General features: G+C 39.0%; 1 protein-coding gene across 2 annotated transcripts; it reads right to left on the bottom strand.

The window, feature by feature from the left end:
• Positions 1-211: 211 nt before the first annotated feature.
• On the bottom strand, positions 212-24,032 carry LOC124124882 (thymidylate synthase-like). 2 transcript variants are annotated; one of them, XM_048385710.1, is made up of 8 exons: positions 23,894-24,032; positions 21,246-21,376; positions 10,914-11,090; positions 9,257-9,427; positions 3,904-4,004; positions 2,127-2,201; positions 1,360-1,431; positions 212-622 (listed from the first exon to the last, which is right to left on the bottom strand). In XM_048385710.1, exons 1-8 carry the CDS (start codon positions 24,019-24,021, stop codon positions 485-487), a joined length of 993 nt encoding a protein of 330 aa, XP_048241667.1. In that variant the 5' UTR covers positions 24,022-24,032; the 3' UTR covers positions 212-484. The 2 variants fall into 2 exon arrangements, with proteins under 2 accessions (XP_048241667.1, XP_048241666.1); XM_048385709.1 differs by lacking the exon at positions 23,894-24,032 and adding an exon at positions 22,643-23,116.
• Between the last annotated feature and the right edge of the window lie 875 nt (positions 24,033-24,907).

Here is a 24,907-nt window from a genome sequence, read left to right as displayed (position 1 = left end):
ATAACTGGAATACTGTTAAAAGCTGCGTTAAACCAAACTCACTCAATTCCGTGGATCGATGCTCAAGATGTCAGTCACTGGACTGTCTGGTCCAGACTCGATTATTTACAGACCACTGTCATATAGCTGGAATATTGCTAAGTGCGGCGTTAAACAACAAACGAACAAGTCGTATCATGGTCATGCATTGATTCACAAAGAACGCCGCCTGTTTCTTTTTTTCCCATTTCTTGTAAAAATAGAAATGCTTTAATATTCGATGTCTTGAACACACGACCCAGGCAGTGAAATGCAACAATATTAGAAAATAATGCCATCCAATATAGCGTGCAGTTACTTCCCTTTACATGCTAAATACTTCTTCCAATCTACAAATTGTCATCTTGGTATGATCACAGGACATAGAGAGGCAGCAGGTATTATTGAGGTGTTAGCAGCAGGTGTAGGAAGACGGGTGTAGGAAGACGGGTGTACCCCTAGCATGTCACACTGCCATGTCCATCTTGATTTTGGGATGGGGGTTGTATCCCACTATTTCAAAGTCCTCCATGGTAAAATCATCGATACTTTCCACAGTTTTCTTCATCTTAAAAATGGGGAATGGTTTAGGTTGTCGCTTAATCTGAAAACAAATCATTTAAAAGTAATTTATAACAGCAATATTTACAGACCGCCGTCATGTAGCTGGAATATTGATGAGTGCAGCGTCAAACAACAAACAAACACCCACCCAACCTATGACTTACAAAAGATGGGTGCAGGGGCCCCCAATGATTAATCTTAAGGGTCTTGCAGGCAATAAGAGGGTCCTGTAATGTAATGAAATGGTGTAGCGTACTCTACGTTTAGATAATTACTTTAGAGCCCTGAATGTTTGTTTGTTTGTTTGTTGCTTAACGCCACACTCAGCAATATTCCAGCTATATGACAGCGGTCTGAAAATAATCGAGTCTGGACCAGACAATCCAGTGATTAATATCATGAGCATCTTTCCATGCAATTGGGATCGATGACATGCATCAACCAAGTCAGCGAGCCTGACCACCCGATCCCATTAGTCGCCTTTTACGACAAGCATAGTCACCTTTTACGGCAAGCATGGGTTGACCTATTCTACCCCGGAATCCTCACGGGTCTAGAGCCCTGAATGAATCAACGATCATGTGGACAGTGGTCATGATTGATGGATGAAATGTCAGACACTCATAACTGCTCTTGATGCGCTGTCGGTGCATGAGTTTTATTCATTGTGCGTCCTTCAGGATGCAGTATATTCTTTTAATGCATCCAATCTCAATGTATGCTTAATGGACACACATCTGTGTCAGGTAAAACCCTGGAAGCACAAAAATATCTCACCTGTTCCTTTAGCCCCTCGACATGGTTGACGTACACATGAGCATCTCCGATAGTGTGGATAAAGTCTCCAGTCTAAACACAAATTAGATGCCACTTATAGTACACATCAATGTACGCAAGTGTGAACAATAATTATAAACCATGAAGAAAGTCATGTTACTTCAAGAATCACATACACATCAATGTATTTAGGTCAGGTTAAATGAAATTTAACATCAAGTTCAAGTTTATTTTGTCCGGATAGTCTCCCAGGCCCTAGAGAATAAATTAAAAAAGGAGTCCAACTCAAGTCTAGAATGATTTGGCAAGTCTAGATTACCTTAGCTCTAGGAATTAAGGATTTGTTTGGGGCTCTATTTAGATTATATTTTATATTGAGTAGATAGATTTTTAATACTCCAGATTATACCATTAAAAATAAATTGGTTTTAATTTCTTGTTGTAAAAGAATTCTGGGTCAGTATGTTAAACATGTTCTCAGGGCTTAATGTAAATAAATTTCTAATAAAATCAGTCTTGAAATAATTTCAAACAATCATGAAAGCAAATAGATATTCGGGATAATGTATTTTCAATCAAACAGCATTTTTAAAGACTTTCATTTTGTACTGAAGCAGAATTCGGGATAGACTCATCAGTGAAACAAACAACTGGGTCAGGCCATCAGTCATGTGATGACCTACATAATTACTACAAACATTAAACAATATTCATGTTTCTCTGCAAAATGGTGACTATGACATGTAGTGTATGATGAGCACTCTCACCTTCAGCCCAGTGACGTGGGCGATCATGTACGTTAGGAGGGAGTAGCTGGCGATGTTGAACGGCACACCTAGACCCTGGAAGACACAAAACACCATCAATGATCCATTTCTTAACCTCTATCTTGATTTCTTGCTTACTGAGAAGAGTTGATCTGATTGAGCGTCATCTAGTTTGAAAATGAGGGACATCTTTTTTTATGTTTCGACTGCTGACAGATTGGAAAGTGTCCCAGTGTTTGTCATTCAGGAACTTTTGAAGGCAATTTTACAGCTGGGTAACAGTACTTAATTAATCAAGCTGGTGGCCGATAGCATGAGCATCAATACACAACTATCAAGGAATGATGACAGTCAACCAGGTCACACGTGATTTATTTGTTCCCTATTTAACATCGCACTCAGCCAAATTCCAGCTGTATGACGGCGTTCTGTAAATAATTCAAGTCTGGACCAGACAATCCAGTGAATGACATCATGAGCATCAATCTATGCAGTTGGGATATGATGACATGCATCAACCAAGTCAGTGAGCCTGACCACCCGATTGTGTTGACTGTAACCACCCCATGAATGACAGTCAGATACTTGGGATAATGGCATACTGTAAATACTCAAAACTTGTTTAGTCCAGAGCTCCAGATAAGCTTTTGGTGTTGTGGGTATTTTACCCATGCATTTTAAAATCATTGGGTATCAGTTATTCTATTTGGCTATTCAAATTTCTGTTACCCACTAGTTTTTACACATGTGGATATTTAAGTTAAATATTTAAAAACACTATTCATCTAGTCCCTGCAAACTGGTGTCATATGGGTTCGAGAGCTTTATAGGACTCAAAAATACCACGATACTTCCACAAGAAAGTGTGATGGCAAATGATCATGATGTAACTGTCCTCGTGGAGTTTGGCAAGGTTGACGGAATGTCCGTTTATAATTTCAAAATAAGTTGCTGATTTGCTAATCGAATACGCAGGGCTACTTCACAATATTTTGATGATACCCACAAGTTTTATTTTTGTAGCGTATCTGTAATGTTCGTTGCGTATTTGATACGCTTGGATTTTATTTTAGTGTGTATTTCTGCATTTCTGATGCGTATTTTACGCAGATACGCAGCTTATCTTGAGCTCTGTTAGTCTGCTCTTAAAGCAAGCATGGGGATGTCCCATTATCCCAACAGGGGAGTGAGTTGCAATTTTATTAAAAAGTATTCCAGTTACACCACACAAAGTAGTGGTGAGTGAGTTGGGTTTTACACTGCTTTTAACAGTATTCCAGTTATATCACAGCGTGTCAGCTTAATGTGGGAGGAAAGCCCGAAGTGATGCAGGTCTAAGACGTTTACCACTTCGGTGTAACCCACGAGCTAGAACTAGTAACTAGTAACTATAACTGTAACTAGAAACATAATCGGGGCCAACCGGGATTAGAACCCACAATCATAGGTTTCTGGCATGCCCAAGGGACACAACTCTGCACAGCGAATCGCGGCGCCTTACACGACTAGGCCACCCGTGCCCCCACCACGGGATGTAAGCTTGATGTGGGAGGAAAGCCTGAAGTGATGCAGGTCTCAGACGTTTACCACTTTGGTGAAACCCATGGGCACGGGTATGGTGCTGACAACCTGGAAACAGTCAGAGTAAATCTGGGATTCAAACAATATAGGATTCTGGCATGCCTAAGCAACCAAAATATGCACCATGCATTGTGACAACTTAGGCATGTGGGCCACAGGCCCCTTCATCCTCACAAGGAGTTGGAAGGAGACTGACCATATCGGCTGATCGCTGGTACAGCTGACAGGACAGTTCCCCCTCCGCAACATAGAACTGTACAAGGCAATGGCATGGTGGCAGCGCCATTTTCGACAGATCTGAAACAAGTAAACAGTCAGTGAGAGCCGTATAACACTGCTGCAACCAACCTCTCACCTATGTCAGGGCAGTCTGAAAAATATCAAGTCAGGAATGCCTGAAGAATCAAACTAGCACTCGTTCTTGAACTTTCTTTTAAAAAAACAGAGAAAAACAAGCCATCCTTGAATATGTTTTTGTAACAAAATTTAGACTGTAGGGGTGACTTGCATTTCACTTTTAACAGGACCATTATGGCAGCAGTGGCTTTGAAGTTAGCTCTACAATATTGCATTGAATGCAATGTTAAAATACTGTGGATAGACTGAAGTTGTATTTATTGCTTAAATATGGTATTCACAGAAAACTTAATCAATTATTACACAATATGTATAAAAAGCATCTGTACGAGTTAACAGGTATCTAATGACTGATAAACATGATAAATCTACAACAGAAACAGGCGTTAGCCAGGGCTGCATATTGTCACCTGTTCTGTTCCTATTGTATATTGAAGAATTAGTTAAAGAAATAATCTCTAACGACAGTACAGGAATCTTTATTGAAAACACCATTCATGATTTATCAATACTGTTGTTTGCCGACGATGTCGTTGTCTTTGGTGAGTTCTGTTATATTATTACAGAAGAAAATTAATGTCCAAAGTGAATATTGCTTCAAATGGGGGTTTATCTATTAATGTAGGCAACATGAAAGTAGTATTCATAAACAGCGGTAAAATACTATGAACTGAAAAATCGAAAAGGCATAGAGGTAATTTCACACTACAAATATTTAGGTATTTATATTATCCATTTATGCAGAAATATTTTTACCAAGGCATCTGAGACACTAGCTATGCAAGCTGAGAAAGCTTTGCATGTTATTTAGCGATTTATTAGAAAATATAAAGACTTGCCTCTAAATTCAGCATTTAAATTATTTGATGGGAATATTGAACCAATCCTGTTATATGGTTCGGAGCTCTGGGGTATGAATTTTCTTTATTCTGTAGAAAAAGTTCATATTAAACTATGTGGTTCTACATGTACTAAATAGTAGTTACAAGGCATGGAACAAAGTTACATTAGCTGAATGTGGGCGCTTTTCTCTAGAGTTATAGCCTACTGGACAAGTGTTACTCGACAGCCTTCTACAACATATTCTAAATGATGTTCTGATTTATTTCAGAAATTAGATGATATTGGAAATATTATAAGGTTCCATTTGTGCGAACTACCCGATTCCAGTCTGGTTTGGGACGTGTCTGGATATCCTAAGATGTCTAGATAAAGATCTACTCTTGTGTCTGTTTAAACAGAGATGCAAAGACATTTACCAACAAAAGTGGTACAACAATATGAAAGAGTCGAAATCCTTAACATACTACAAAGATTCCAAGCCTCAAAACACGCCAGAGAGATATCTAATAGCAATAAAAGCATTAAACCTGTGCTGAGTATTAACAAAATTTAGATGTAAGTGTCATGATTTGCCTATCAGAGATGCAAGACTTTCCGTAACTCCTGAAACAGAAAATACTACGTTTATACTCCAACCATGTTACGTAAGATGAAAATCGTGCGTTAATGATTTGCCTGGAATACAGTAACATTAGAATGAAATATTTAGAATGAAATCAGGCCCTCGTATAAAAATACAAATTCAGACTGATGACGATAATCTCCTATCTAAGCTATCTCTATTATTGTATCACATATTACACAAGAGAACAGTCCATATGTGAACTAATGGTTTAAGTTACTTGTACAGCATATATTAAGGTGCTCTCATTCAGCGTTAGAAATTGGGACTAGTCCTATAGTCCTTGCCAAACTGCCCAATAGTTAACGTATCACTAGTAGAAATTTACCCTTTTTAAGATTTTTGCTATATGTTTTAAGGATTGACTATGTATTTTTTTCGGTTCATTGAGGTATGAATCGAAAAACTGATGTGCAAACTGTATGAATCCGCGTAGAGGATTCTTACAAAAGTTTGCACATCGTTTTTTCGATTTATACCTCAATGAACCACACAAAAAAATAGTCAATGCTTCTAATTAAATTCGACAATGTAAAACATGTTTTATCTACAATAGTTTAACCCAGAACAGTTGCATACATCAAAACAGACAAAAATGACAACATTGATAAACATTGCAGGTATAGGAATACATACAGTGGCGTGACATGAATCAGGTGATCGTTTAATTTATGCACATAACTTGACACGCCTACAGTCAGTAGCCAATCAACTGAGAGTGGGATTAAACCAATGTTCATTGGACCTGTCAAGGCAAGAGGCGAAAAGAACTGCAACAGTCAGACTGAAACGAACCGGAAGAAATATGTTCGAGAGAAGGCGGCTGTTTCAAATAACATGGTCATTTACTGCGTAATTCAAACATTACTTCCCTGATTACGGTAAAACACAGTTGGAGAAATGCTAGTTAGAAATGAAACCCAAAGACATGAAAGTTGAATCGAGGCGAGCGGGGGAAAAACAGGCGAGAGAGCCTGCACGTTTGCTGTTTCATTCATTTCTCGGCCTTCGGTTTCAAAGGGTAGTTTGGACAATGAATATGCATGAAAGTCGCTAAATGTCCTGTGCATGACGATACACGTGAGCAGAAAGGGAATTCCCTTGACTGTAATATTGGGATTCCCCGACAATCCGCAGTAATAAAAGTAGCGGCCGCGGTGGGCGTGGCTTAATTTTAGACATTCATTAGGAAATGAATGCAATAACACGTGACCAATTCAGCTAATCAGAATGCAGGAATTTCAATGAACACAACGAAAATTTAATTATATTATAATGAATGAATAAATGAGTATGGTTTTATGCCGCTTTTAGCAATATTCCAGCAATATCATGGCGGGGGACACCAGAAATGGGCTTCACACATTGTACCTATGTCAGAAATCGAATCCGGGTCTTCGGCGTGACGAGCGAACGCTTTAACCACTAGACTACCCGACTGCCCCTGTTATTATATGGAGGAGTGGGCTAAAACTGTTGTTCTACTGCTGTAATTGTAACAATTATGCCTTAATATAAACATGATGTACTATTGGTCTTAAAATACCTCTGAATTTCAGGCAATAACAAAAACATTCCAATTTTGAACAAATCCCTAATATCGATAAAGATATATGCACTGGCTGATCATGTGGTGGATGTGTTCGCGCAAATAGTTTAGGCCTTGTTCGGGAACAGGTATGATGTTTCCAGTCATGTTTTCGACATTAAGGGAGTGCAATAATGAAAGCAGGATAACATAAATATGTCATGTTTACGACATTGAAACAGAAGGGAGTGCAATATTGAATGCAGAATAACATAAATAAGCAAGGTATGAAACTCCCAAAATTTCCAGCCAGACAACAGGACTGGCTAGCTGAAATACTTGCCAGCCCCGTCAAAAAACCTGCCTGCCCACTATAATCATATGTTTCTCAGGATATGCTAACGGGGTTTCTTTTTGGTTACATTTTATCATTCATCTTTACATGTGAATTAATGCTTATCAACAGGAAATATTTAGAATATTGTCACATATGAAATATAACCCGACCGTCGGGCAGGGGGATTTGAAAATCTGGCAGCCCGAGTTGAAATCAACCCGTCTCGGACGGTCAGGCAGGCAGGTATTTCGAACACTGAAATAAGTCATGTTTTCTCCAACAATTGCCTGCAAAGGTCACTAATTTGGAACCCTAGCTAAATCCCTGAAGCATCCGAAGGCAATCTGTAACAAAACATAAGAAGAAACCATTACTATCATTCCTGGAAAAGTTTGTTTGTTTGTCTTTTGACGCCACACTCAGCAATATTCCAGCTATATGTTCAGGAAGCATGACAAGAGACAGTACTTGGATGCTATTGAGGAAATCATCAGTCGAGTATAATCATATAATCGAGTCTGGACCAGATAATCCAGTGATTAACATCATGAGCATCGATCCATGCAATTGGGATAAGAGCCTGACCAACCAATCCCGTTAGGCACCTCTTACGACACGCATAGTCACCTTTTACGGCAAGCATGGGATGCTGAAGACCTATTCTACTCCAGATCTTCTCGGGGGTAAAAGTAATAGTGAAACAAGCATTTGTCACAGAGTGACGAAATATCCCCCGCCATATGCACCATAGTACCAAATATGAAGACAATCCAGCGATTAGTTCTTGAGATATTGTGGCAACACCGTTTTCCAACTCCAAAAACAGATTTGCCTGCTGTGACCTTGAAAATGGGGTCAAGGTCACTAAATCTGACAGGTGTATGCGGTGTCTGTATATACACTATAGTTCCAAATATGAAGACAATCCAGCGATTAGTTCTTGAGATATCGCGGCAACACCGTTTTCTAACTCCAAAAGCAGATTTGCCTGCTGTGACCTTTAAAATGGGGTCAAGGTCACCAAAACTGACTGGTGTCTGCTGTGTCTGTATATACACCATAGTTCCAAATATGAAGACAATCGAGAGGTTTAGTTCTTGAGATATCGCGGCAACACTGTTTTCCAACTCTAAAAGCAGATTTGCCTGCTGTGACCTTGAAAATGGGATCAAGGTCACCAAAACCGACTGGTGTCTGCGGAGTCTGTATATACACTATAGTTCCAAATATGAAGACAATCCAGTGTTTAGTTCTTGAGATATCACGGCAACACCGTTTTCCAACTCCAAAAGCAGATTTGCCTGCTGTGACCTTGAAAATGGGGTCAAGGTCACCAAAACCGACTGGTGTCTGCGGTATCTGTATATACACCATAGTTCCAAATATGAAGACAATCCAGTGTTTAGTTCTTGAGATATCGCGGCAACACCGTTTTCCAACTCTAAAAGCAGATTTGTCTGCTGTGACCTTGAAAATGGGATCAAGGTCACCAAAACCGACTGGTGTCTGCTGTGTCTGTATATACACCATAGTTCCAAATATGAAGACAATCCAGTGTTTAGTTCTTGAGATATCGCGGCAACACTGTTTTCCAACTCTAAAAGCAGATTTGTCTGCTGTGACCTTGAAAATGGGATCAAGGTCACCAAAACCGACTGGTGTCTGCGGAGTCTGTATATACACCATAGTTCCAAATATGAAGACAATCCAGTGTTTAGTTCTTGAGATATCGCGGCAACAAACAGGTGGGACGTACGGACGGACGGACGTACGGACGGACGGACGGACGGACGGTCGTGAATACTATATCCCCCGCTTCGCGCTTTCGCGCGGCGGGGGATAATGAAGAAGAGTCAACGCACCTGTCGGGTTCCAAGCACACATGATTATCCGGCGATCAAATGGACGATTCTTGATCTTGTCGATGACGTCGGCCAGCTGGTCCACGCCCTGTCCTGTGTAGTCGGAGTGCATGTCCTTGTACTCTGCACCGAAGTGCCGCCACTGGAACCCATACACCGGACCCAGGTCTCCTGCAAGACAGTCACATGTAGCTGAGTCACAGTGTCTTCACACTACACATAATATATTGTATTCCGAACAAATACATACAGGGCTTGATGCATCTCCCTGAAGCAAGGAGTCAACTGACTATAAAAGACCAGTTTCCACCCTTGCCAAACAAGGCTGGAATATCTGGGCTTGATCGTAGCGCCACCAGTGGCCATTACGAGTTCTGTTTTGTTTTGTTTCGTTTTTTTGTTATACACCGGATTCAGCAATTTTCCAGCTATATGACGGCATTCTGTAAATAATCGAGTCGGCCAGACAATCCAGTGATTGACATCATCGCATTTGGGATGTGATGACATGCTTCAACCAAGTCAGCGAGCCTGACCACCCGATCCCGTTAGTTGCCTCTTACGACAAGCATAGTCGCCTTTTACGGCAAGCATGGGTTGCTGAAGACCTATTCTAGCCCAGACCTTCACAAGTTATGTCCCTTATGTCCCTCCTATTGACCAATATGATTCCACCTCTCATATCACTTGCATTTGCTTCAAATAAAATGGTGGTGCCCACTGAAGACGATCTCATCGATAATCAAGATCTATATTTAAATGTAGTGGGTCTTCGCGAATAGCATCAAATCACAAGCACCTTGAATAAAAACATGAACAGATTTGGAAAATATCTGTTGACACTAAGTTGTCGGTACAAATGCTTTGCAAATCGTGCAAACGAAATAAATCTGCATGGCAGTTGACAAACCTGATGTTGATTTTGTTACGTGATTCTGACTGGACTATGCATAGAGTCGTTAATACAGCCAGTTTTTAACTCCTTATTTCCAGCCTAGTTTGGCAAGGGTGGAAACTGGACTTTTACAGTCAGTTAACTCCCTTTTCTCAGGAAGATGCAGAAACTCGTTGTCAGACTAGTGAAACATGTAATGACAGCCTATTTCTTCTTCCAAACCCTAAACAGTCCTCCAAGCTACAGGTAGCCACTGTCTCCTAGCAGTAATATTTTAGATGCCATATAAAGATTTGAGGAGCCTTGAGAAATGTTAGGGGGCCATTGCATATTAAAAGTGAATAAAGAAACTTGTGTGCTTTTAACACAATCCTAAAGATAAAGTGCAAACAAGCCATTCCGCTTAAAAGGAATATTACTTACAACAATGGCAAACATTGCAAAATGCATTTTTCAAGAAATGTCCATTTTCTTAGCGATAAATTGCAATTTGTCATTACTGAGATTAATATTCTTTATCGGTGGAATGGCTTGTTTTCACTTTATAAGTATAAGCATACATGCAGCCATCTTCGTTAATTTATCATCGCGATCTTTCATGATTCTATTTCAAGTGGCGAGGACTATAGAAACATAATCAAGATTTTAACCCACTATCTGGCACACCCTAAAAGTGTCTGGATGTCACACATTCATCATAATAATCAGCCAGAGTGAGGCAGCTGTGTCTATCCTTTAGAATGCCCTGATTGGCCGGAATACCTTCTTCTCGATGTGTTAGTCCAAGATTGTCCAGAAAACTTCGGGAACCATTGGCTTTCCAGATGTTGACATTCTTGTCCTCGAGATCCTTGCCGTTGGTACACCCTCGGATAAACCACAGCAGTTCCTCAGCAATACCACGCCAGAACACACGCTTTGTCGTCAACAGCGGAAAACCTGTAACAGAAACATGTCCACTTGAAGCTAACTAACATTTGCTATGAAATTCTACCATCCTAAAAAACACTGCTTTGACCCATACCTCACGTTTCTTCTTATTTAAGCTAAAAAAATAAAAGTCTTGGTTCTCAGGCACCGCCCACATCATCATAAAGTCTGCTGCACGTTTCGTTTTTATTTCAATTTTTTTTAGATATTTAAGATTCTTATACAACGCGATCCAATACGTCACACAGTTATTTCCTTTTACATGCACACTGCTTTACTGCACATCTCATGGTATGGTCATGGCAGCAATAGGAGTTTGTATGCTTGTATGTTGTTTAGGGATGACCTTTCCCAGGTTGATGTTGCACAACTGTTTATTTGGGAACATACTAGTTTGAACAAGCTAAAAAAAACCAAAAAAAACGCCTGCACTCTGTTTTCAAAAGTCATTGCCTGAGAACCAATTCTTTTATTTTTTAAGCCTTACATGCTTTTTTTATCCTAGTTGTGTCACAATTCACAGATCCATTGCAATTTATATCTACACATTTTTTCACAATAAACAATACTGAAACATATTCTGGCTGGCGCTATTTTACTCATCAGGAAACAAAATGCAACAATTGATTGAATAATCAGCAGGGTTTTACCTTGACGAGGAAATTTCCGATATACAATTACGAGCTAATTTACTTTCGGAGTCAAGCCTACACAGTCCTACGTATAACCAAGTCTCCTCAGCATTTTGCCCCGATAAGCTATCACTTGTATTTGTTGTAAAGTGTCAAAATAAATTCAGCCAACAGGCCTTAACATACGACCTTTCTTGACCCCATTCCTTGACTTTTCTCATTAGCGCTACGACCTTGCTTCCAGATGTGTCATTTGAAGAATTCTTTACTATTCTGTGTAGCCTGTGTTTTCAGCAAGTTGAATGAAAAGTTGAATGTATTTATTATTACATGGTTGATTAATTAATGAGTATAATGTTGAACTGATGGTTTATGTTGAATTGGAGTGATTTACAGTTACACTAAAATTTGCAACTATTCAATAATATTTTATACATTAGAAGAAGATTTATTGTACAAAAATACCCACAGGGAGCAGGGTGTACACTTCTACTTATAACGGAAAGTTGACATACACCATTGAATACAAATATTAAAAAGGCCTAGAGAGGAGATGCAAATTTTCTTTGCATGAACATTTTGTAATGTAAATGAAATAGGGGAGAATCTAAAGTGCGTCCTCCAGGCAAAGAGTAGGGTTTGTTCTTTCAATAAATATGTATTGAATAGCAAACATCAAATGAATTTAAAACAGAACGCACACAGCTGAGCATGAACTTCCGAGTACAGTAGAACATGGATAAAACGAACTACAAGGGACCAGAGAAATCAGTTCATTATATCCGTTGTTCGTTGTATATGTTTGTGTTTATATCCGCTATCTTGGATAAAACAAATGACAATACACGTATTTACAGCATTGATTTGTATTAGCAGTGATCACTTCATAGCATTCAACTGATAACATTTCATAAGATTCATTTAATAACATCAAATTCATAACATTTTCAGAACATTGTTATCAAATACATGTAAATATACTTAGCAAATTTACGATTTGAATGCGGGGAATCAGTGACTTTGCTCTGGCATGTATTTTCTGAAAGTTATTCAGCATCAAATAGTATTGTATGAAAACTATGCTAAACTAATTGTAAACAGATTCGGTTAACTATTTACATATACTTACTTATATACACATCGTTGTGAATTATGATTTTGGAAAAGAAAAAAATTATAAGGCACTTCATACAGTCAATGAAAGAATCAATTTGGATCATGGATTGATATGATGTGTCAATTATGTTTTGTTTGTTTGTTGTTTAACGCCGCACTCAGCAATATTCCAGCTATATGACGGTGGTCTGTGAATAATCAAGTTCGGATCAGACAATCCAGTGATTGACATCATGAGCATCGATCCACGCAATTGGGATGACATGCATCAACCAAGTCAGCGAGCCTGACCACCCGACCCCGTTAGTCGCCTTTTACGGCAAGCATGGGTTGCTGTACACCGGATCTTCCCGAGCCGTGAATAATGTAGTGCACATTGATGCACTATGACATACATGTGTCTGCCGTTTTCAATCATCGACAAAAATGGCATGTTCATGTACTGTTACAGCGTTAAGTGTTCATAAAATAAGTACATAAAATAATGGTAATTCACACGACTGTGTGGTGGTACAAAGTGTTCATGACAGTATCATCTGTATCACTTTCCACAACATAGTGAAAACATGTCCATGTACTGCCTGTTGTCTGGCCATAACATATGCTGATTTAAATGTCTGTACATTGCTGTGTACAAACACAAACTGATAGTATGATTTTGATGAACATGTTCTACTTTATACAAATTGGTCATGAGAAGATACATATCTATCCATATTGTAGATGTTACAAATACAAGGCACAAATATCTACAAAATACTGACTATTGAAATACACTGTGAGAATATGAGCATAAAATGTCTTTTCATTTTCACTATCCACAAGAAATTAACTGTCATGTCCTGATTGTGTGATAGAAACTGTTTGTGAAATGTGTTGAATTCTTCTTTGAAGGAAGCAGTACTAACAAAATGCTGAATTATGTTGTTCACATTGTCAACTTTGGTATGTATAACATCTTCCTCAAAATATTTATCAACATTGTCTGAAGTCTGATGATGTCAATTAAGGTACTGACTATATTTTCAAGGTTTCTTTCTGGGTGTGGATGTAAGTTGTCTCTTCCTCCTTTGTCCTTTCTGTGGTGTATCTTCTTGTTTTCTCTTGCCATCTTTAATTTTAGTTTGGATGTCTTGTACATTCAAATGGACCTCCGGTCCAAAGTCATATTCGACCTCTCCTGTTTTTGTTATTTTGAGGCATGAGGAAGCCATGAAATCCGGCAGATCAGCATCGTGGTATCCTGCTGTCTCCAGGTACTCTACCTGGAGTTGGATCAGGTCAGCTAGGCGATGGAGTGCACTGGTTGGTGGCATCCATGTTTCGACATTTCTGAGCTCAAGCTGGGAGATAAAGCTGTCATCGGATTTCTTTTTCAGTTTCATGCTCACCGTTCTTACTTCTTCTACGGTAACAGAATTTGGAGATACATTTTTTGGACAGTAGAGATGTTTTACGAAATCTTCATAAATATCTTTGTCAATTGAGGGTTGTGTTCCTTTCAAAATCTGGAAAAGATTTTGCCTAAAGTGACTGCTGGAGAGGTATGTCTTCAAAATTTGGGTATGTGAGATACCTTTGAATTTGGGGATGAAGTCATTCCCTCCAATGCAGAGACCCAATGCCAGCTTCACTCCTATGTCTGGATCTTGGTATTTATCCTCAAAAAGTTGAATGATGGCTGTGATGTTGTAGATATCATGAAGCATATGTGGCTTCTGCAGAACCACAAAAACTTCATTTATAAAAGAGCCATTGTCATGACGAGGCCAGTGCTTGGATATGGCATAGAGATGAATGCAGACAGCATCAATGTCACCTGATGTAATCAAACTGACAACTCTTTCGCCTGCTTTGAGATCAGATCTGCTGGCTATTAGCCAGTCTACCTGTGACATTTCTGCTTCACCTTTACGTTGTTGAACATCCACCAGAGCTGTAATGGTTGGTTTTTGACTTTCTTTGTCAAATGTACAACGGATTGGCGTTGCATAATGTTTGCATGTGCAAGCTCCATCACACGTACAGGTGTGCATTTCAAGTTCACTGTCTATGTCAAGTGTAATGCCTGGTGGCAATAGCAGGTCTTTAGCGTTAGCTGCAACATACTTGCTAATGAGGGATTTCCCAAATGTTGTTCCAGTTATGACATCTCGTTGAAATCGCTGCTGTGTAATGGCATCATCAGCTGGTTTCAGATGGGTAATAGAAGATACACTGCAGGCCTTTTTTCTCTGTTGCCTTGTGCCTGCCTTAAACTGATCGGGAGTGAAGGAATACTTCTCTTCACACAGCACTATTCTCTCCAAATTTGGCATTTTTGACGGTAGGGGACGCAATATAGCATTTTGTACATAGTGCAGATATTGCTTTCCTGTGATAACTTTACTTTTAAATTTCACTCCAGCAAATTCAAGGGTAACTAACTTTACATTACTTGTCAACCATATTGGCAAGGGTCCTTTAACAGACTCAATGACACCATGCCTGTTTCCTGCCTGACAATCTTCAATGCATTTCATGAGAGCATTCTTCATAGAAGTTGATTTCTGGATCTTAGGTTTGCTGCAGTCTGGTTTCACTAGTGCTTGGCACATGTTCATTTCCGAGGAAAGGCAATCCGTTTGCTTAACTTCCCGTCTGATGGCCTTGGATCGTTTTTGTTCTTTCTCATCTCGTTCAGACTGTTGGACGTGTCTAGTGGCTTTGATTGTTCTCTTGATGGTAACACCTTTGGATCTCTTCACTCTGCTGAGCAGTGGTTTAGGACCTTCCACTGTCATTAGGCTTGGAACATCAGCAGAGGATAAACCAAACAGTTGGTCATGACAAATGAACTTTTGTATCAGATATTCGCCAATTGCTCTGGTGTCATCATCAAGAATTTCTCTGGACAGTAAAGACCTCTTTTCAGAATACATATTGAATGGAGTGGTACAGGCCTCCAAAGACAAAGAATTCTGGCGTAAAATGACTTCCACTACCCTGAAAATGTGCTCAGCATCTATGTTTGAAAATAACCACTGTACTCCGTCCTTTTCTTTGGTCTTCTCCTTGGTGGAATGGATATCATTGAATGCATCAATAAGCGACATCCTTCTTGAAGCAGATTCAAGAGATGAGCCCGATCTAAATCCCTTCAGTGCATCTTTGTGGTCCATCTCCCTCTTGGTATCACAAGCAAAATTTACCGTACTGTTCCCAATAGGTGTTGAGTACAGTGTCTCCTTTAGCTTCTGGTGGAAGATGCCTGCTGTATAGTGATGAGCCAGTAGCCTTGCACAATACGGAGCATACGAGGTAGCACCATTCAAGAAAGAAAACTTCAATGATGACTTTACAGTTCCCAATAGGAGACTGTATCCTTTGGAGCCCCCGAGCCGTTCTGAGACTGAAATAGCAACTACTAGCATTCATTTGCCTTCCTTTATCCATGAATTGCATCATTCGTTCATCCCATGTCTCAGAGGCAGTAGTTGACTTTCCTGTGATCAAGTGCCATGTGATTATCTTCGCATCATCATCACCCAAAGACTGTATAAATTTCAGTAAGAATGCCATTTGCAGTGCCTGAGCAATTCTTCTAACATGTCTTGTTGCTGTGTCGATGTGATCAGCTGTTAGTAGCTTTGACCATTCTGTGACATCTTGATCTCTCATAACCATGAGCAGCTCCACAAGGCCAGCATGTTTGTATGCACTAAACAAAGTATTCACCTTTGACTTTCTCAGATGTAAGAGGGGGAACTCTGGCAAAAACTTTGCATACTTTTTGTTTTCCTTAATCAAGGACAACAAATTCATACCAATTTTGTTGTCTGGTCCTAAAAGTATCCTGTCAAGGCAAACATCGTATCCAAGATTATCATCCAGCTCAGTCTTGATCAGAATATCATCCAAGATCTCCCTAAGCTTGTTTATGTCATCATCTCTGCCAGAAGCTGGAGGTGGATGTCTGGTAAGCAAAGGAGGGGGTGAATACTTCTGTAAGCCAAATGCAGTCATGATGTTTTCATCTCTTGGTGTGTCATCATCTAAAGTCAACTGATCTATTGAGGTTTCTAGCAGGGAGTCATCTAAACCTGTGGCAATCCCATCCATGGTTGTGTCTGCACTGTTGGCATCACCAGCTACTTCTTTTTCTAGGACATCAACAGCTGTCATTATATCAATAAGGTAGTCCTCTTCCTCACTATCAGACTGGCCTTCAATGCATTCTGGTAGGTCACATGGGGCAATCTAAAGGAGAAAAACATTTTTGAATTATGACCACACTTTTTGGGTGTTAGTTGCGTTTTTCATATATAATTGTTTTAACATACATACATACATACATACATACATACATACATACATACACTCGCACACTCACACACACACACACTCACATTCACACACACACACATTCACACACGCGCGCACACACAGATTCACACACGCGCACACACTCACACGCACACACACTCACATGCACATACACTCACGCACACACACACTCGCACACGCACTCACACACACACTCACATGCATGCACACACGCGCACACACACTCACATACACTCGCACACTCACACTCCCCCCCCCCCCACACACACACACTCACATTCACACGCACTCACACACACACACATTCTCGCACACACACACGCGCATACTCACACACACTCGCACACACACACACACACTCACACTCACACGCACCTGCAATGGAGATTCCACATCATACATGGTGACATCTGCAGCAACAGAATCACCAACATCTATTTGGTCCTGGGTCTGTACATCACAGCCTTCCTGAAGATCTTCATTTTTTTCAGGTGTCATTTCCTTGAAATATGTCCGTAGCCATGCTGTTTTCGTACACAAGCCATCTGAAACGTGTAACAATCTTCATTTAATTCTGTGGATGTAACATTATTAACTTTGAATAGAACTATGAAGGTAACTGTATATAGGCAAATGAATTTGGTTTTCTGCTCATCACAGAGTATAGGTTTTTCAAGTATTTATGTAAAATGGGAAAGACTTATTACAAGTACAAAAGTAACTATGCTTACCATCTAGTAGTCTCCACAATCGGGTACTTCCCCATCGGCAAATCTTGTGAAATATTCCAATACTGGTTGTTTCTTGTGTGGAAGGATTCAGAATGACATCAAAAGCTTCAGGTTTTGACAGTGATATTTGTCGTTTGCATTGGCATGCAAGTGTCCCGTCGCATATGTTTGCATCATGCCAAGATTCTGTTTCAACTGAATCCTTTGGCATGCCTTGCAGTGTTATTGGCAACATGCAGAGCTGTTTCGAACGATGTTCTCCTGGGCTTGGGTCACTGTGATACTTCAGGCGGACAAGATTGTCAAGCATCAGCACTATGTGGCATCCTCTCATGCTCACCATGCCCTTCACTTCACCTGCTAAGGTATTATATGTGAGAGGATGTTCCTTGATATAGGTTGCAAAGTACAAGGTGTCATCAATGGATTTGCTTGTTAAATTTCTTTCAGCAAGAGACAAAGATGTTGTTATTCCAGAAGCACTTGTTATTGAGAAGACATTGCTTATGCTATGGTAGTTCATTAGAAGCTCATCAGTTGTTGCCTGCTGCAGAACTCCGATAAAATTCTTGTTGTAAGTATTCAATAGCAGGTCATAAGCTGTATAGAGTCGTTCCAATTTCTTCTTCATGGTCTTTTGGGTGTTATTAGATTGCTGAATGGTATCTTTGTTGATGAATGTATCCAAGACGATTTGCACAACCAGTGGTACATCCAAAGTCCATTCCTTAAGGATTTCAAAGTTAGAGACAGAGAGTGGTTTCGGTAGATTTGCTGTGAAACAAGATCGACATTTTTCACGGGAATCGAGGGAAATCTCTGTAACTTCATTTTGTGAAAGAGCATTGAGCTGCAGAAAGTTTTCACTTTGAAGTTTCTTCATGCGAAAGTCATCATGAAGACTTAACCTTGCAATTTGGCCATTCTTTTGGTAATATGGTTCAAGTGATCCAAGTGGAAACAACACAATAAGATGACATTGTAAGCAGTGCTCTTGATTCAGTCTACTGGTAATGATCCTTTGTAGAAGTTCAGCATTTCTTTCCTCAATTGCTGGGTTACATTCCACAAACACCTCCACAAGATCTTGATGATTTTTGGTTGAAACACAATGGCAACTCACGCAGGTGACTGATAGTATTTCTCCAGGGAAAATGTTAGTTAGATCATTTAATATTTGATTTTCTACAATATGAGGGCGATGACGAAATGTTGCGTATATCTCAATGCCTTCTGCTTCAATGTGCGAACTATATCTGTCTAGTCGTCTTGTGATTGTGGATTTTGCAGTTTTCAGTATAGCACTGCTAAGATGTTTTGCACTGGCAACTGTTCCAAAATATTCCCATTTTTTGTCAGTGGTATTATCACGCTCAGTCGCTACAATGTCATTTGCAAAGTGCAACTCAAACAAACAAATGTTAGACCACTCCTTCTCTGTGAAATGCTTCTTGTATAATATTTCCAAGTTCGGAACATCTGATTCAATGGCAGTGTAATCAATAAGGTCATTGATATCATGTGTAAATTGTGATGTTGCAATCTGTTTATATAAGTCAAATAATGTTCTTGAGTTTGTTTTCTGTTGGCCTCCAAATATACTGCTGTGAATGCTCTGTGTTATCTTTGAGCATATTCTAAAGTCATCACTGTGGTGACATATGTATTTTACAATTGCAACTGTATTGAGAAAAATTGCATTTCCGTCTGTCTTGATATAATTATTGCGATAGGAAGCAACTTCTCTTCGGATATTTTCTTTTTTTATCTTTATTCTGTCTTCTTCATGGTGTTCAGTCCTCAAAAATTTACAGAAGTCCTCAATGTTGATCCATTTGTTCTCCTTATCAACTAAAACCGGTATTGTGCTCAGCCCAAACATCCTTGTTAAGCAAGCCTAAAAGAAAAAGTTTGCTTGCTGGTATTATGCTGTTTTTTCATACCCAAATTAAGTTTCAATATGGTTTCAAAGAGTGTATACATTATCAAGGAATTAGTTTATCAAATATACAATTAATTATAATTAGGTTAGATAATTCTGTTTGGATTTACGTTTCAACTGTTTTTCTCGAAAGTAAATGGTAACTGGTGTGTATGTTATCATTTCTCAATACACATACATCTCTAAATAAATATATATTTACAGAAGTCACTAGGAATAACTTAAAACATTACTCACCCAACTTCATGATGTATCCAGGCTCATAAATGTAGCACTTTGTGTGATGAATATATTAACTTCACTGATAAAATGTATTCTCTCACAAGATATTTCTATGTCCACGTGTGTACACAGCTTGTTGAGGAGAGTAAAACAAATCGAAGTGGGAGAACCATGGAATATTAACTGTAGCTAAAATTAGATTGTTTATCTTTATTCAAGTTAGCAAGAAATCCTAAACCATCCAGATGCTGGAGAATTTCTCCCGCACCTCACCCCAACCCCCCAGTGTGTTAATTAATTGTCCACCAGAAAATTGGTGTTGACAGCAACAGAGATCTTAGATGTGCTCAGATCGAGCACTGCTAAGGGGGTTGTACGTAGGACTGTACATTTAGAACCATTATATTACATCTAAAACATTATTTCATTTTTTTGTTTAAATCTCAAAATATTTACTCATTATGAAAAACCCAATAGAGTTATAAATAGAGGAGTGAACCAAATATTGGTTACCCAGTGATAAATGTAATATCCCAATTAAAATAGAAACCTTCAAATAAAAACTCAATTGCTCAAAAAGTTATCTGGCGCTCTGCTAAGGGTCCTGTAAAGTAGTGAAATGGTGAAGTGCAATGTACTGTTGGATTTGACAATTATTTTAGTTTACTTGGGGTGAAACAATACATCGTGAGTTTTCATACGATACAAAACATGATACCCTTTTTTCTCTATCGATACAAGATGATACACTTCCTATAATAAATTACTACATGTACATGTTTACTGACCTCAATCCCTGACTGTCTTTTGGTATGACGCGGCCGGGGATCGAACCCAGAACCTTCCGCTCTCCGGGTGGCTCTCGACCACTAGACCATGGAGGCGGTCTATAGTAGGCCTCGTATTGGGATACAATACTGTATCTCCCTATTGTTACACCACTATTGCTGTATCATTTCATGCTGTAGCCCAATTGAGTGGAGCGATGCTCATGATGTCAATCACTGAATTGTATGGTCCATATTCGATTATTTGCCAAACACTGTCATGAAGCTACAATATTGCTGAATACAGCGCTAACCAACATACAAACAAAATCAAAACGCTAATTGCCTCTTATGGCAAACAAAGATCGCTGAAGACCAAATTTCCACCACATTATCATGAGAAAACAACCATTTTTGGGGTTACTCACTGTCACGTAGACTGTATCTCATCTGCATGCCAAATATTGACAATGTATCTATCCCTGTGCGGTTTTCTCGTCGCACACCTCGACTGATGATTTCCTCAATAGCATCCAAGTACTGCCTCTCGTCATGCTTCCTGAAGAAAAGATAATCATCATGGAAAACAGAAATACAGACAGGCAGATTGCTGGATATGTCTTCATCTGGACTGTTAAAGACAGACATTGATCACTCAACTTAAATTGCAGCGTTAGAAATTGGCACTAGTCCTGTAGTCCTTGCCAAATTGACCAATAGTGAAGGTATCTTAAGGACTAGTAGAAATTTGCCATTTTAGAGTTTTACTATACGTTATCATTATAAGGACTAGTGGACTAAAACTGTTAGTTTCTACTGCTGAATTGTTGTTTATCAACATACCAGTAAATGTGATGAGAGGTACGAGGGAAAATATTTGCAACTTAACATGAACCACATGTTAAATATATCCTTTGGAGAGCAGAACAATAGACACATCGACTTGTTCGTTATTCTGGGACAAGAGAAAACTAAGAGAGACGCACTGTTTTCCATAAGAGGATCCAGTGGGGGGAACGGAGAGGGAGGGGACGATACCTCCCTTTTAAAAATGCTGGATGTGACCTTGTTTTTTTCTTACATCTGGTTATGTTATATAAGCTACTAGTACGACTAGTTAGATAAGATCAACAGTGTCTATCCCTGTTGAACTCTCTTACTTAAATTGTTTACCTATAACAATATTCACAGGGCAATTTTCAAATTCTCATTGAATAATTATTTCTAGCGAGAAAATATTGCTTAATTAACATGAACACAGATTTATTGGACCACAATATTGAATCCGATACATATAGAGCGGATGCAAATATTTTACACTGTGAGTTTCATGGGATGTGAAGATATCATTAAACATCTAATTTACTCATGGCCTTCAATGGCCACAAATGTAACTTTTGATAAATCTAACTCTGATATCATGTATTGTATAATGGGCCGGTGGCCCCTTTACTGAAATAAAGCCCTCTCTCTCTCACTCATGGCCTTCCAAGTAGCATGCATGTTATATTTTACAGTCCATGATGATGTTCTTTTTTCTTAACTCAATCAATAAGTTTGGTTTAAACGATAAAAGTTTGTAAAAGGAGCGTCCCTTTTATTTAGGGGGGAGGGGGGTTTTGTACAACAATCTATTTTTCCCCAGGTGTATCCAACAACCTTTATAGCGCATCTAGTATTGAATATTGGGTATAATATATCGTGTATATAAATAAATGCAACTTTGGTTATTAAGACAAAGACCCCGTGACTTATATTCATATTTCACATTTCGTAGGTACAGAAAATTCACTGAATGATAGTCCTATGAATGTTCAAGGCTTACCTTTCTTGACAAGTTACTGTATGAGGTCCCACGTGCCTCTTGGATTTCATAATCCATGATCTGTTAAAACTATATCCACCCCACTCACAGTTTCTCCATTCTATGATTCTCACAAACCTAGCAGTAGCACTATACGCAAGAATGATTTGTTTCATTTCTTGGTCAAGTCAGGACATCATTGAAAGTCCAACCACTAGAATCAAAGGCATCAGCTCTGAAGTCTGTGATAACCATATCCTAAGAGAATCATTCAAAATATTTATATCAGAATCGTCTTCTTGTCCAAATGATTATAAATCAGTGAAGGATGTCAAATGTGATCCCTCGGGGTAGGTCACTGGGTGAAGCATCTGTAAGTGTCCTGACACTTAGTTGCTACTTTGAAGTAAGGATCAAGCATGCAGTGTTAATTTTTGTACTTGCAGTTGAAGCGGCTTATATATACTCCATAATCATTGGATTAATCAGTGCATTATTATCTTAGCAACAAAATGGCGAGGACTTCACAAGGATTATGTAGGATTGCTAGGGAAAATGACAGCATAACACGTCGGATGTTGATTTACTATTAAGGAAAGCAGCGTCCAGAGTTACGTCCCTTGAAACTTAATCGTTGCAATGCACAGCATTTGTCAGCAACTTTAATCGTGACAATGTTCAAGTTCCATATACGATTACATAAATGCGTGGCCCAAGTGCGTTGATCTGTCTTTTTCTACAACCCAGATTAAACATTGTGAAAACACACAATTAACGTAGCACGAGGAGAAACCAAATGCAACCCTGTCATTTGAACACGCCGGATAAACTCCGAATCCGGTGTCTGACTTTACGCTGCTTCTATCAATCAAATATTTAGGAGTGAAGGCAGGGGTCACACAACGGAGTCCAGACATGACAGATCTTGGTTTCAACATTTACTTACAATAATGAGAAACCATATTTAAATATTCATACATAAATGAACGCGGCAAATTTCGTAGATTCTACAAAATTCAATTTGATAAATATTACGCGTGTAAAATAAATATCCAACATTAAATGAAGCTACATGTCCATAACACGAATAACTGAACAATGTACAACATACAGATACTGCAATTGAGGTGTGTCACTACAACCTGGGAGGTGACGGGTCTGAAACTGGCCAGACAAGTTAGGCTGTGTCCATGGTTTTACATTTCGATCTTGAACACTAGAAAGTTTAAAGACTCGTAACTAGAATGACAAAAATACAACAGAAAATCTCACTTTTCTCGTATTCCGTTTGCAAAAGAAATCATTTCTGATTTCGTATGACCGTTGCACTGTGTTGATAAGTTATCATTCATCACTTCAGCTCCGGCCATCACGAAGTTGCCCTCAGTCAATCCCGCCATTATTCAAATTTCCCGCGTTTTCCTGGGTTATAGCGAAAACGGCATCTCGACTCAAGCGAAAACGGCTACTATTGCCTGACGAAAACGGCACCTTATTTTTTTACACCTTGGTCAAATAAATGATAATAAACTTACATAAAACAAGTAAGAAATTAGACCCCTTCTCCAATTTACTCGCCGACTCTGATTGGTAGGCGCAGTTAACTTATTGTGAAAACACTATACGCTTTGAAATTTTAAGTACTTTTACTCAACTTACAAGCTGAAACTGTATTTAAGAGGCCAAACATGGTGCTGTCAGATCACAATTATTCATAATGGCCTTTCGATGTGTTGCATGCGAGAAGAATGTCAGAAAAAATCAACATGCTGTATCATGTGATAACTGTGGCCCGTCAAAAAGAAATTTGCCGGATGCGTAGATTCCATTATTGAAGAGGTGATCGGTAACTTTGATGTCAGTTTCCAATCAGAAGATGCAGAAGAAATGAGAGTACCAAACCAGGTACCAGGACAGTGTTGACAGCAATTCAAGTCCGAGTTGAGGTATTGATATTGTTGTTATAACTGATTGGTGTAATTGTTCTCGGTAATTTACAATAAGCTCTCAAATACATGTTGAATAGTTTATTGTTACAGTAGCTTAATTGAACGTATTATGTTTTAGGTAAAGGAACAAGCTGTTGAAAACATCCACAAATCGGGCGCCAGTATCGTTGATTCTGTATTCAAGTCTAACTGTCATGACATATCTGACTTACTGAGCAATACCACTCACACAATCATTAATTAAGATGATATACATCTTTGGGAGTATAGTATTGTTGATAGCATTATGGGTGTTAGTGTGACTGAAATATAATTCGAATATATTTCCTGTCTCTTA

The sequence above is a fragment of the Haliotis rufescens genome, unplaced genomic scaffold (assembly GCF_023055435.1).
Source record: "Haliotis rufescens isolate VD_foot unplaced genomic scaffold, xgHalRufe1.0.p SCAF_6, whole genome shotgun sequence".
NCBI lineage: Eukaryota > Metazoa > Mollusca > Gastropoda > Lepetellida > Haliotidae > Haliotis > Haliotis rufescens.
The sequence above is the reverse complement of the archived record's forward strand: the minus strand, read 5'-3'. Positions and strand labels throughout refer to the sequence as shown.